Raw genomic sequence first — 14108 nt, forward strand, 5'->3', positions numbered from 1 at the left:
TGTTGATTAATGACAATAATGCATCGTTTTTATTTACTTCTTTTGTTCATGTAAAAATGTTTGGTTTGCATTTTGTGGTCAATATTTGGCACGCGGACCTACAATTTAATTTCTTTTTGGAAAGTAAATCAAGCTCGAACAAAAACTATTAGATGACAGTAAAGGAAAGAATCTTAACAAATATTTTTTTTTAATTGAAAGCATTATATTTCTTTTGTTTTAGCCTATCACACAAAGTATCAAAAAATATAGTAAAGTTTGACTAAAATGCCAGTGTGAAGTCACAATGTGTTACAAATGGGTGTGAATATTTTTACGAGGCGTTCGATGCAGCAAATATGTCTCCTGCTCATGCAGTTTACTATTTCCTCACTACAAGATCACTTCAGAGGCGACATGATCAGGATCATAAATATTTTTTTTATAGATATTGTTTTATAGATAGTTGCGGAAAATTTAACACAGGAAAGACCCATGACTCACACAAAACACACACACACACACACACACACACCCACAGTGAACTTTGTTTGCTAATATCAGAGAGGGAACATAAGAGCCAACTTAAGTGCAGTGATGAAATCGTGGTAATAAATGGCTTCTGGTACTGAGGTCTGTAACCTGAGCTGCACGTCCAGGGAGGTTTAATATGACAAGAAGGGAGAACAAAACAGCAAAAACAAACAAAAAAATGTTTATGACTTGAATATGACACAGCCAAGCCATATGAACATATTTAAATGAAAACATTGCTGATGGACCCCCCCCCCCCCCAATCCCCCAATCCCCCAAAACAAAGAAAATGCTTTAGGATGAAGCACATGCAGCCTTTAAAGATAAATGCCGTGAAATGAATTCAAGCATTCCCAGCCAGAGGAAGTGAGAGCCAAACACAAAGAAGCGGACAGAAAAAGGAGCGAGCAGGCTAATAGCCTGGTCACTGTTCAGAAAATGTTGCTCTTTCGAACCCAGACCTTTCCTGACATGCAGACTGCAGCTTTAAAAACCCTGATAAACAGTTTTTCCCCCATTGATTCTCAATTGGCTTCAGGTTTTTATTGGGGGTCTTTTACTCAGGAACATGATCTGATTTAAGCCCTGCCATCATAGCTCTGTCTAAAGAATCATCGTCCTGCTACAAAGTAAATATTTGCCTCCTTCTCATGTTTTTAGCAATCCAACTGGTTTTTCTCTTTTGTTACTTTGTCTTGTACTTTGTTTGCCCATCACCTCTGATCAGATTCCTGGTCCCTCCTGAAGAACAGCATCTCCACAGCAGGATACAGTCACCAGCCACCATTTTTCTCCATGCAGATAATCTGTTCATGGCGCTCATGCTGTTCACATATCATGCCACACATAGCAAGTAGGCTAACATTTTGGTCTTATCTTTCCTGGCATCTATTGTTACTTTTGCGGTGGAGCAAAAATTATCTTTTTTGTTTCAATTTTTGGTTTAAATCTGATCAGGGCACCTTGTTCCAACATACTTTTTTAAAAATCACTTGATGAAATTATGCAAAATCCTAAATAAAAAAAAAAGCATCAAACTTGGTGGTTGCAAGTTTCAGGAGGATGGAAACTTTTGCGAGCCGAAATAACGTCTTTCTGTGTTACATCATGATCTTAAAAGTTTCATACTAATTTTACAAAAAATGATGCTAATAGCCGGATTAATGAGATAAATAACACTGGATTACAAAAGAAAATATCTTTTGGACGTTGTCTTATGTTTTTTCCTACCTAATTAGAACTATGTCGCACTGCTGAATCCAAAATGACATCCATTTTTGTCAATCGGGTAAAGTTTTTATTCTAATTTGATTTAGAGAAATCCGATCTTCTGACTAAATTGATGACATTTTTGACATAATCAGCTAATTTCCGTTAATATTTGTCATTAAAAAAAGTTTTAGGAGAAAAAAAAAAAATTTCTAACTGAGTATATTAATTAAATGTTACAAACTTGGATTTCTGTAGATTGAATAATAAACTCTGATAAGGGTAAGTGCATGTAAATTCAGCATTTCGCCTTCATTGTGCTAAATTCTCCGTCTCTTTTCTGTCCTGATGGAGTCTCTCCTCCTGCTCTTCACTCACTGATCCAGATTCTCAGGAAACCGATCCAGATGTGAGAACAAGTCGTGCATTTTGATGCTCATGTTGCTCCATAGTTCAGAAAGTTGACCTGATTGAGCAAAACCAATGAGATTTTTTGGATTCAGGACATCAAAATGACCCTAAAACAGTTGAGAAATCCCAGACAATTGTTTAGCTGTTAACCAGTGTAATAAGTCTATTGAACAGCTTTTTCTTTTCATAAAAGGGCGTTATTACACAGTATGCACTCTCATTTAGCTATCTCGTCAAACTGCGACAATTTCAGTTATTCGTGGAAACAATAACGCCAAGCTCAGGCTGCTTACTGATAGAAACAGTGTGTCAGCGGTTTTAAATGAGTGCAGTGATCCAGAGACCACGGCTTGATTGGAGAGACGGCTGTGTTTGTTCACCCTCCTTGAAACCACAGAGGCCTCAACAGCCACACAGCACAGCAAAGGAACAGCATCAACCCCGTAACAATGGAGCACAACACTAGTACTGCTGCGGTGGTAAAGGACACTCCAGTTTTCATTTTAATGAGGTGTGGCATCTCTGTAGAGTGAGTTGTTAGTCATTACCTGTAGTCATCTGGTCGTGTACAAACAGGTTCGCAGCGCATCGGCTGTATAATCCATCTTTACCTAGCAACAACTGTTTGCTCTCACTCATGCACACAGAAACACAGAGAGAAAGAAAAAACACGGGGTCAGTTTATGTCAGGAGAAGCTGATTTTGTTACAGATCAGTGAATCTTTGTTTATACTGATTCCCTGAATCCAGCGTCCTTACATCTAAACTGTGCCTGAGCATGTCAGCAGAGAGGGGTGAGATCATTCTTCCGTCACACACACACACACACACATCACTCACATCAGGCGACTCCAGAGGTCAAGCTGCGCATCTCAAGCTAATTATTTTTCCAGGTGCACCGAATCGCCTCGCGATAGGAAGCTTTTAGTCGCAGGGTGACGCAGGTGAAGACGTGGAAAGAGGAGAGCTGACTCAGCGCATGTTAACTCAAATGAAATCAATTAGGTGTGGCCAATTGATCATTCCTGCATCCCTGCTCGTCTCCTGCATCGTTAGCCGTCGCAGTGTTCGGCATGAAGTAAATGCAACTCAAATCATTTTCTTAGATTATTTTTATTTTAACATTATGTAAGACACCATCGTAAAATAGAGAACAATCACGTCGTGGACAAGGAAATGAATACACAGAGTAGCCACACTTTTCAGATTCATATTGTGTAACAAGTGTGTGTTGGTTTATCACACAAAATCTCAAGTTAATAATAAATGAGTACTTGAGCGATGTTTGTTTCAACTGTGTTTCAAACGACAAAAGCAGTAAATGACGAGGGACTGGACATTGAGAGAGTTGGAATATATCCCAGTGTTTGATTAACTTTATTAAATGTTGCCTATGCAAGTAAAAATAAATAAACAAGTAAATAAATTTGTGGCCTATCGGGAACTTGTAGCAGCTAACACACTGCGTCGTTCAACTGTGACCTCGTGCGACCATAACCATATAAAACTGGAATCAAACACAAAGGTTCAGGAATTGCTCCAGTCGTTCGCATGATGAACATTTTCAGGCAGCCTTCCACAAATGTCATCTGATCTCATCCTCAACGACGTAAAATGTCACTCTGGGGTCAGATAGATCTGTTTCGTATTGACAATGACGCTTCGGGGATTGATCTGGGGACGGGCTGAGGTCTGAACGCTTATCAGGCAGTACGACTTTTTGAATTTACTCTGAACTGTGAGTTTTTTGGACAGCACCAGCTGCTGCCCTTTTTGTCTGTCTGTCTGTCTCCTGCCCAGCTGTCTTTGTTTAATGTCCCAGACTTATGTTGTGTCCCTTACAGCGCCATGAAACTGGTCTTCAATGGACGTGGGTGTTGTTTTGTTTTGTTAAACTATGTGTGACGGTGACTGTCTGGACTCCATTCGACCTCTGACCTGACAATAATGTTTTACATATTATAGAACTGCAGGACTAACCTCAGACTTTAAAGCTCCTGCTGAACTGTTCCTCTTGAACACAGTCCTGGCTGGATCCTCAAGGCTATCAACACGTAGGGCTGATAAGACTGTGAATCATTTGTGATCCTTCCAAAAATAAGCAATACAGGACATTCTGTTAAAGCTTGTGGCATTATTGCTACATGTGAAACTTCTTTTTGTGCACACTCCTTAGAGGTCCAGCTCAGCCAACCGAGTGGTGTTTTGTTCAAGACTTCCAGGCCGTGAATTCAATTCAAACTCAAGCTCCAACTGTATACATCCAAATACTGTTTTGTCCCAAACTCTACCTGATGTCAAAGGTTTTTTTTTTCTACAATCTCTAAGGCTGCACTGAAAAACAGTTTAGACTCTCTCCCCCTGTGCGATGGTGCTGCACCGTTTCAGTATGTTGATGAAATCCTCATCTGCAGCCAAGCTGCTGCTCAGTGCACAAAAGACATTGAAACATTTGCATGCTTTTGGACACAGTTAGTTTGTCAAATTTGCGATTTGTGCAGGAAAGTGTTACATTTTTAGGACATTTAATCACTGCTGACGGATACTTTGTCCTCACAGCGTGTTTTCTGGGGTTCAAAATATTCCCAAGCCCACCACTAAGAAACAACTTTTGCCATCATATTGCAAAAATTTAATTCCCAATTACCCTGAGGAGCCCTAATCATTTAAACACCTGGGAGAACTGCGTATCTGATGAGCTCATTATACAAACTACTTCTTACTGCTACGCTGTCAAAAAACGCTGGTAAAAATGCTGTTAAAGGGTTAATAGAGGAGCGATGTGTGGACTTCCTGAAGGCAGAGTTTCAGAAGAGCAGGAGTTTTTAATAGAGGCCCAATCTCAAGCCGTAAAAGTACTAAGTCAAATTTATTTTAAGTTATGTTTGGTACATACAGCATTTTCATAACAACTGAAAGTGACATAGTTACTGGATTGTGCTGTGAAATATGAAATGTGCCTGGGAGACCCATAATACTGCCCCTTTAAATACTAACATGCAGTGTGTTCAGTGGTTAGCATTGATGTCTCACAGCTAAATGAATCTGGATTCAAATCTCATCTGGCAATTGATGACCTAAAATTCAGCTTCCCAGAAAAGAGAGAGCAAGATATTTAATAAATAAGTGTCACAATGTTTGTAGACGTATGGCCTAGAAAATCATGGAGACGATGAGAGTCACTGACACCCTCTACAGGAAGGACAGGATGTGGTTATTTCTGAATGACTATATTGGACAAGGGTGTCAAAGCCACAGGAACAACTCCAGTTGTCGTATAAAGTTTAGACGGAGATTCAGGAGGTGAGGACGGCGGCGGGAGTCAGAGTTTCAAACAACAAAAGACAGACATGTCCAGGAACCGAGCTGCAACTTTCACATCTGCTCCTGAAACAGAGATCATGTTGGAAAAACATCTTAGTTCACTGCTCAGTTGTCCAAAGTTTTGTTTTTAGGTTAAATTTTTTTTTTCTTTTCATTTGGAGATCAACGTCCAAAAATTTAGAGGAAGAGTAAATGCCTTCTAGATGAACGAACAAACTTTTTTCCCCCCTCATTTCTATGCATCAGGAAGAAACACAAACCTAGATTTCACAAATTCACCACTTAATAGTTAACTCATAATATATCCAATCAATAGATAAAAAGTACATGTTAACAAAACAGGAACTAAACATAAATTCTAAAATCTAACTAAACACTTGACATCCTTTAGTTGTTGTAAGGGGCGTGGATATTTGACTACATGCTCCTGTTTTCCCATATTACTGGATAGTAAACATGCCATTAAACGTTCGTTAAGTAAAATATACAGTTTCCATGGTCAGTGTGTATTTAGGGAGCCATGTCATCTGCTGAGGTAGGTCAGCTTTGTCCCATCAGGTCCAAATTCAGCTACCAGGATAATGCGAAGCACCTCAAGCTGCCCTCTGCTGACCAGCTTTATGGAGATGCTGATTTCCTTTCCCAGCAGGAGGACCACTCTACCAAAAGTGCCAATACCTGCTTTTATCTCCGCAGTATCACTGGGCTTGACTGGTGGGTAAACTCAAAAGGAAGATGAGAAATATCAGAGGCAACAATGAAGTTTAAAGCAAACTGAGTCAGTGAGCCTGGTCCAAAATATGAATACACACTGGATAGAAAATTTTAATCAATAATCAAAACATCACAGAAATGCAAGTATCACTTCGCTGGTGTTTCTGCTGGAGGGCTCCACTTCAAGTTGGCACAGGCTATAAAGTCTCCTTAGTGCCTCATTGAATTTTATAGCAGCCGCGCAAAAGCCAGATGCCATTTTCAGAAGCCTTGGCTTGGACAGTTCCAGTTTTACTCAGCAGAGGGCAGCAGTGTGCTTCGGGAATGTCTCGGATTACTGATCGGAAATAATGCCATCAACTGATGAGTCAACTTTTCCCTTACTGTGTGTGTGTGTGTGTGTGTGTGTGTGTGTGTGTGTGTGAGAGAGGGGGGGGGTATCCTGTCTAAAGAAAGCCCAACCAGCTAGTGAAACAATTTGTTTAATTTTACTAAAATATGAACCGAAATACTGAGTTCAAGTATTTTATATACTTCATTTAATCAATCATTTGAACAAGCCTACATGTATTTGACCGATTTTCTAACAAATATCTGACAACATTCAACAAAACGGTCGCAATTAGCGTCACAGACATGTCTGATAAGGTATCATAAACTGAAAACAAGACTCTGCAAGCTGCAAAACTGTCTCACACACACACACACACACACACACACACACACACACACACCAAGACAGAGAATATCAGAGCACAGAACAGGTTTGTGCGCTACAGAACGTAGCTGGATTAGGTTTCCGATTGATTTGAGTTGATGCTCTGAAAATAAAGCAGCTCCCAGATCAGTTCGCAGCTCATCTGTCCATCAGGAGCTCGGCTAAAGGATCGCCGCACTGGACAGATACGAACACAACTTACAGGATCAAGTGTTCAGGCTTGCAAAAATGTTCAGACCCAGTTGATTTTTTCTTTGGTTTTTTTTACATTTTGACAAGTTACAATTAGAAACGTCTACATGTTTCACTGACCCAGGGCCGGATTTGGCAAGATGAGGTCAGTTCTGGTGCCCTACCCAAACAAACAAACAAACAAAGAAAAAGCATTCACCTCATGCAAACTGCAGTACATCAACAGGTGGGCCGATACATACCCGTCCCATGTGAGATGGCTTGGTCCCAAACACATGTAGCTTAACTTCAGAATTTTTGAATATTTGAGTATAGATTTTTTTTTTAAAATTACAATATTAAAACCACCACACTTCATACAGGCATATAAGTTTTATATAAGGTACAAAGTTTGCAAAAGAAAAAAAAAAAACATTACAAAATCAGCCCCTTTGCCCCCAAAGAAAAGTAAAACATGGCGCCCTGGGCTGCAGCCCTACCGGCCCAGGAGACACCAACGCTCCATGCAGCATGAGAGATAAATGAGGAAGATAAATAGACGCTTTTTAAAATGATTTACAAATAGAATTTTTGAAAGGTTTGGCAATTCAGAGAATTCATATCAAATTGCTCTGAATGAACTTTAAGCAGATTTGATGAAAAAGAACCAAACCCCTCCACCACCACCACCAGCACAACATGATGCTGCCCCCTCCATGTGAAAACTATCAGTTCTCTGCTAATGAAGTATTTTACATATTGACATAAAAAAAAAATCTCCATTTTGTTATTTTCTAAGGCAACATCTTTCTTAGTTCCCAAATGGCTCGTGGAAAAAAATTATTGTTCTGTCATGTTAAAAAAAATCCCAACAAACATACAATGAAAACTGCAATTAAGACACGACAATATGTGAAAACGTCACGGCAGGAGCAATAGCATAATAAAGAACGCAACGTTGCATTTGTATTTCATGTTACTTTTATTTTCAAGTTGATGTCTTCGTTACATTAGAAAAAGAGACGGGATTTCTTGTTCTCTGGATGATTCTGAAATGTGCGTTTGAGGCTCTTCTGCCGAAGATCTACCCTAAGAAAACCGATTTCTCCAAACCATCTTCCGCTTTGGTGTACTCCAGGTGAGATCTGAAGTACTGGCTTTTATACCGGGGGCTGTTGCGAATGTACTCCAGGTAGTCGGGCGTTCCTGGGGAGATGACGTTATCTGCCAATAGGATGCTGCCTTTCCTGAGGAGACCGCACTCCTGTTTTAAAAAACGAAAACTGCGTCATGGCAGAATGAACAGGGGAGAGTTCAATCCAAGCTGAAGTGTGTTACAACAGACGCACCTCCATCAGCTTTGTGTCGGGAAGGTAGCGATCTTTCCAGTGATCCAAGAAAACCAAATCAAACGTTTCTATCCCAAACTTCTCCTTCATTTTGGGGATCCAGTCACCAGATGCCCCTTCCACTAACTGGATCTAGAGGGAAGAAAACACTCGGCTACGTGACCCAGAAGTGGATTTTTTTTTGTTCCCATTTTCCCCCTGTTCTCGTAGTTTTACCTTGTCTCCCAATCCTGCCCAAGCGATCACCTGGCGAGCTATGGCGGCGTTGTGTGGGTTGAACTCCAGGGTGATGAGCTTGGCGTCAGGCGGCAGCAGGCTGGCGATGCGCACGGTGGAGTAGCCGCAGTAGGTTCCCAGCTCCAGCACCGTCGCCGGGTTCACTTCAGTCACCACGGAGTCCAGGATGCACCCTGGGGGTCGAAGGACGAATCGAAACGTACCGGAAGGGAAGTTGTTTTTTTTCCCTCATAAAAGAACAGAGTTATGGCCTTTAAAAAAAATAAAAATAAATAAAAAGTCGCCACCTTTCTCATCTCCCACATTCATAGCCCACTCCTTCTGTCTGCAGAACTGATCGATGGCTTTCACCACGCTGCGAGGGTCCCCTCTAGTGGCGTTCTTCTGCACTGCAGCCAACATTCGCTGCAGGGAGCAAACAAACAAACAAAAAAACCAGGATCAATTTCAGTTCTGTCAATCACCTCCCAGTGAGTAAAAAACAAACTATTTTATTATTTTTCATCAGATTTAATGAACCTTTTCTCCTTCTGGAGGCGAAAAGGTTTCGCAGTGAGCTGCAGTGTTGCAGTCAATTTCTTGAATTTCTTTTTGGCTCCGAGGACAACTGAGCACAGGAGCAACGTGTCAAGCAACTGGTTGCCACATCAGTTAGTCTATTCGATACCAGTTTCTAGGAAGCATGAACGCTTTAAAAAAAACAACAACCTTATATTACTTTAAAAATAATTGCAAATCTATTCCGCAGGAGTTAGATTTTTACTAAGCAGCTGTGTTTTAGAGTTGTTGTCGTCAGTTTGTGCTCGCGTGAAATTAAAATGGGACTGTAAGCTTTTAAAAGACGAGAGCAAATTTTATTTATTACTGAATTCTTCTTCTTCAAATTTTATTTAACCGGGGGGGGGGAAGAAAACTTCCTCGAGATCAAAGATCTCCGACAGGAAAGTAAAAAAGCTTTTACAAGATAATCAGTTACAATTAAGGTAAAATCATGAAAACATTGGGGGGGGGGGGTTCTGGTTACATAGAATAGAATAGAATAGAATAGAATAGAAGTACTTTATTCATCCCAGCAGGGAAATTACTTAAAGGTTGAAGAAGAAACAAACATCACGACAACCAATTGCTCTGGTTGTTGGTTACTCTACATTTGATTAAAATCGTCTTTCTTTTCTCCAAGTATCCATGCCGACTTTTCTCCAGGTTCTAATTTTTAGGGAGCCGTGTTTGCCTGTGCGATCGTTTTCAGCCGGTTGCATTCACTTCTCCTGTGTGCAAACTAGAAAATATTTCAACAACCCCAGACTTGCGAAATGCCCCACAAAGCCTGAGCCGTTCGTGGCGACACGCTGACACGTTAACGTAGCAGAGCGTTTCTCAATTCCAGTCCTCACGCCCCCCTGCCCTGCATGTTTTAGGTGTTTCCCTTCTGCTACCCACCTGGATTGAATCTATGGGTGATTAACAGGCTTTTGCAGGACTTGATAGTTATGCAATCATTTGAATCAGCTGTTCTGGAATAGAGGCACATCTAAAACATGCAGAGCAGGGGGGCCTGAGGACTGGAATTGAGAAGCACTGACGTAGCAGAATCTACATTCAGCGGCTGTGAGTGGACGGCGTAAAGATGCGGGAGGAGCGAGAACGGGGAACCGAGTCTTTGGAAACGTTTTTGGAAGGCGTCTCTGTTCTTGCAGGAAGGGTTTCATGTTATCTTCAGAGGCAGGGGCGCTTTTATTTTAATATGCTTCACAGCACTTACACAAACATCGTCCGAGCCCGGGTCGCTGAGGCTCGCTGCGTTGGGAGTAAGGTTTCAAGCCGTTAATGCCAAGTTGTGAGTCTTAAGAAGGCTCAGACGATGAATCCGCTGAGGTCAGCAGATCTCCGCGGTTTTGCTGAGCCCAAGAATTGTTTTCTTAGCTGACAGGAGGGAGTCCCAGCATGCATCTGTCCTGCCGCGGGTCAGCCACCTTAACGGAACGGATCATCTCAAACACGAGGGGTTTGAAAGAGTTTTTAGCTTCCCTCGTATCTTTTCCCACAAGTTCACTCTCAACAAGAGAGTGAACCCGAATGAAGAGGCAGAGATATTTTTTTGCAGCCTCCAAAAGACCAACATCAATTACATGCATCACGTTGCCATGACGATCTGTGGTTATTCACATAAAAAGTTATTCACATTTCAGATCAACAGAAAGCACCGGGCACTTATGAGGCCACAGGAACATGGTGCATCTGAAGAAGGGAGCACTGAAGGTCAGCCACTCTGATGCCACCAAATAAAATTCAGTCCAACCAATTGCCTTCAAAAGAACTAGAGTCCATTTGTGTGAGATTTAAACTCAGTGTCAATCCAGATGTTTTTAAAAGAACGTTAGTGAGCAAACAGCATCTTGAAAACCAGGGGCCGTCCCAAAGATCAAGTTGTGGAGACATTTACAGCCAGGTTACAAAGTAAAATGCATTAAAGGGGATGTATTATGCATTTTCCAGCCACAAAATATCAATTTATAGCACGATGAGGTAACGTCGTTACATCCAGTTGTTATAAAACTTAAATGACTTCAAAGAAATGTGACTTTGCAGTTTGACGCTTTGAAATTGGACCTCTGTCTCTTTAAGAAGCTCCTGCTCTTTCCGGAACTCTGTAAACGTTTGGTGAGGCAATGTTGACGCGCTGAAGGCAAACGTTCGTCAGACCATTGCACCGAGAAACAGTTCATACAATGAGCTCAGCAAATGCACAGTTCCACCAGCTGTGTGCCAGTTGCTGCTGCTAGTTTGAAGGAGCCGAGTCGTGGAAGGATTATCGCTCCGTTGAGCAGAAGCTCGGGAACACTCAGTTCCCCCAAGAGTTTCAACAAACACGAACGTCTGCCACGGGAGATTGAAGGATTTCTCAAACATGCATGAAAGACTGAAAGAAACACTCCAGGTACGTTTTTGATGGGAGAATAGCATTTTAACGCGATGTAAAGCTCAAAAAAGTCACATTTACACACTACTGCCCCTTTAATTCATAACTAGCCCTGTTCAGGCCATCCTGCGAAACTTGGGTATGACAGAAACTGGTACAACTGAGAATATATTAGGACATGGCCAAGATGGTAACTCAGGATGAGCTGCTGAGGTCAGTAGCACAGTCAGCAAATATTAGCTTTCCACTTTACAAATATGGCCTCTATGCAAGCGTCCCACTGCTAAAAGGAAGCCACAGGAATTTACAATTTGCCACAAAGTCCTGCAAGACGCACCAAAAACACCTAGAAGAAAATGCTCTGGTGAGATGAGAAAAATGTTTAAAATAACAGCAGTGAAATGCTGGAAATCAACACCACACATCAACGTAAGTGTTGACAGGAAGATGGATGGAGTTACGCACAAAGCAGTCCTGAAAGGAAAAGCTCTCTGAAGCTGCAAAACACCCAAGACGGGGTGAGAAGTTCATCTTCCGGTTAAAACCCAACTCCGTTTAAGGATCTGTGGAAGACTTGAAAATTGTTCCAAACAATCTCACTGAACCCGAACCGTTTCACAAAGAAGAACGGCCAACACGTTCATTCAGATGCTGCTTTCCTTCCACTTAACTTCCAAAGAATGTGAATATTTTTTGCAAGGCGTTGCGTTTCACTGCTGAGACAAAAACAAACCAGGTCATTTGGAGAGTTTAATGAAGTAGTAAAAAAAAAAACAAGGTCTCCCTAACACTCTTACGCCTTCGATGTAGGTTTTGTTCATTTATCGTGTTCAGCGAGCGTCTAGCAAAGGCACACCTGAGGACGCGTGGTCTGGGTCAGGGTGTTCAGCAATCCCTCCACGATGGTGTCGTGCCAAACGAGCGCGAGACCCGCGTGGTACTGCACGACGGACGGGATCACCCATCTGTAGAGCGCGTACAGCAGAGCGGCCCCGCCGGCGCAGCCGTAGAGGAGAGTCAGCCACATCCTGCGAGAAAAACAAGAAAAAAGAAAGAAAATTGTGCTGTTGCAGCGTGCAGTGCTGCAATACTGAAAGAAACGGTGATGAATGAAAAAATCCGCAAGAAGAAAGATCAAGGGGCTCTCGCGTCTCCCGTCTCCCTACCTGTCCCTTTGTGTTTAGATAATGAGATGGGTGTTTACTGTGCAGGGTACAATACAGGAGCTGCTCCTGCTGCCACATCCAATCTGAAGACACACACACACACACACACAAAATACATATACATCACTGTGAAGAAAGTATCTAAAATAAGCTGCAATAATCAAACAGCTGCTTTCCCACACTTAGGAGCTGTTTATCTACAGCCTGTGCACAGCTGAAGCAGGGAGGGAAAATAAGAAAACGAGAGAGGAGAAGAGAGCACAGCTTGAATCTTAAACACAACTCGTTCTTTGGAAAAGCAGTGAGGAGAGCAGCAGAGAGAGAGGGAGAGAAAAAGGAGTAATAATGCAGCTGTGAAAGCTCTGTTGTAGCTGAGGGAGCTGAGGTAATCCCTTTTGATTTAGAGTTGGAGTCGCATGGCAACTGGCTGGGGGTTAAGAGCTGTGTCACCCAAAGGCACAAAACTGAGACTGTGACCTTTTTACTCGGGCTTTCTTCTCAACCTACTAAAATGCAGAACATAACTGGTACCTTTTTATTATTATTATTAAACTAATCATTCCTTTTTGACAATCAACCTTGATGCAATGTTTAAATTACAGATTCAGTAAAAAAAAATAAATAAATAAAATAAAACACACACATAGAGACAGCAAGGCTGTTTGACCACATTTCCTGTGGCAAAAGGTTGCAAATGTACAAGTTAATCTGCTACAAATGAACACATTTCTAAGTGCGGAAGGCATGAGTCCAGATTGAACCACGCGTCCCCTTTTAGCAAAACAGGAACAAAGTAACTCAAGAGTAATCATGAGTCCACTCACCGCGTCTTCCTTGCGATCCAACACGAGAGACTTTCCCCGTGTGGTCAGGTGGAGTTCCTCCGTCCTCTTCTCGCCTCGTCGCCGCTCCAGGGAAAATGTGTTTGGAAAGCCGGACATATATGCCCGAGTTTACACGAAGCTAACTCCTCCCCCGTCCTCCTCTGCTCAAGCGAGATGTGGGCATGCGGGGAATGTGCAGCCTGCCGAAAATCTCCACGCTCCGCAGAAAAACAAGAAGCATCCGTCACAGCGTTAGTTGTTTTTAGTCTTAACGTGAGGAGTCTTTGGAGCGGAGAAAACCGCTTTCCTCTTCTAGATGTTTGGCTTGAATTAAAGGATTCCATTAATAACCGGAGCAGAGTTGTTCTTGCACGTTTTTATTGTAAAAAAAAAAAAAAAAAAAAAAGGAGAGAGAGAAAAGTAAGATTTTATAAACACTACTTCCCAGAATTCTCTGTTTTTCATAGTCACGTTAAAATGTGAGACACCAGGAAGAACGGAAGATTTTTCTAGGAAGGAGAAACGCAACATGGACGCAACATTGAGACTCTG

The 14108-nt window shown here is 41.8% G+C and overlaps 1 protein-coding gene across 2 annotated transcripts; it reads right to left on the reverse strand.

The window, feature by feature from the left end:
• Positions 1–6687: 6687 nt before the first annotated feature.
• comtb (catechol-O-methyltransferase b) lies at positions 6688–13910 on the reverse strand. Of its 2 annotated transcripts, XM_028002661.1 has the most exons (7): positions 13557–13910; positions 12733–12815; positions 12423–12594; positions 8934–9051; positions 8626–8819; positions 8410–8541; positions 6688–8324 (listed from the first exon to the last, which is right to left on the reverse strand). In XM_028002661.1, exons 3-7 carry the CDS (start codon positions 12591–12593, stop codon positions 8145–8147), a joined length of 795 nt encoding a protein of 264 aa, XP_027858462.1. In that variant the 5' UTR covers position 12594; positions 12733–12815; positions 13557–13910; the 3' UTR covers positions 6688–8144. The 2 variants fall into 2 exon arrangements, with proteins under 2 accessions (XP_027858462.1, XP_027858461.1); XM_028002660.1 differs by lacking the exon at positions 12733–12815 and having other exon boundaries at positions 13557–13907.
• Positions 13911–14108: the final 198 nt, after the last annotated feature.

The sequence above is a fragment of the Xiphophorus couchianus genome, chromosome 20, assembly GCF_001444195.1.
Source record: "Xiphophorus couchianus chromosome 20, X_couchianus-1.0, whole genome shotgun sequence".
Taxonomy (NCBI): domain Eukaryota; kingdom Metazoa; phylum Chordata; class Actinopteri; order Cyprinodontiformes; family Poeciliidae; genus Xiphophorus; species Xiphophorus couchianus.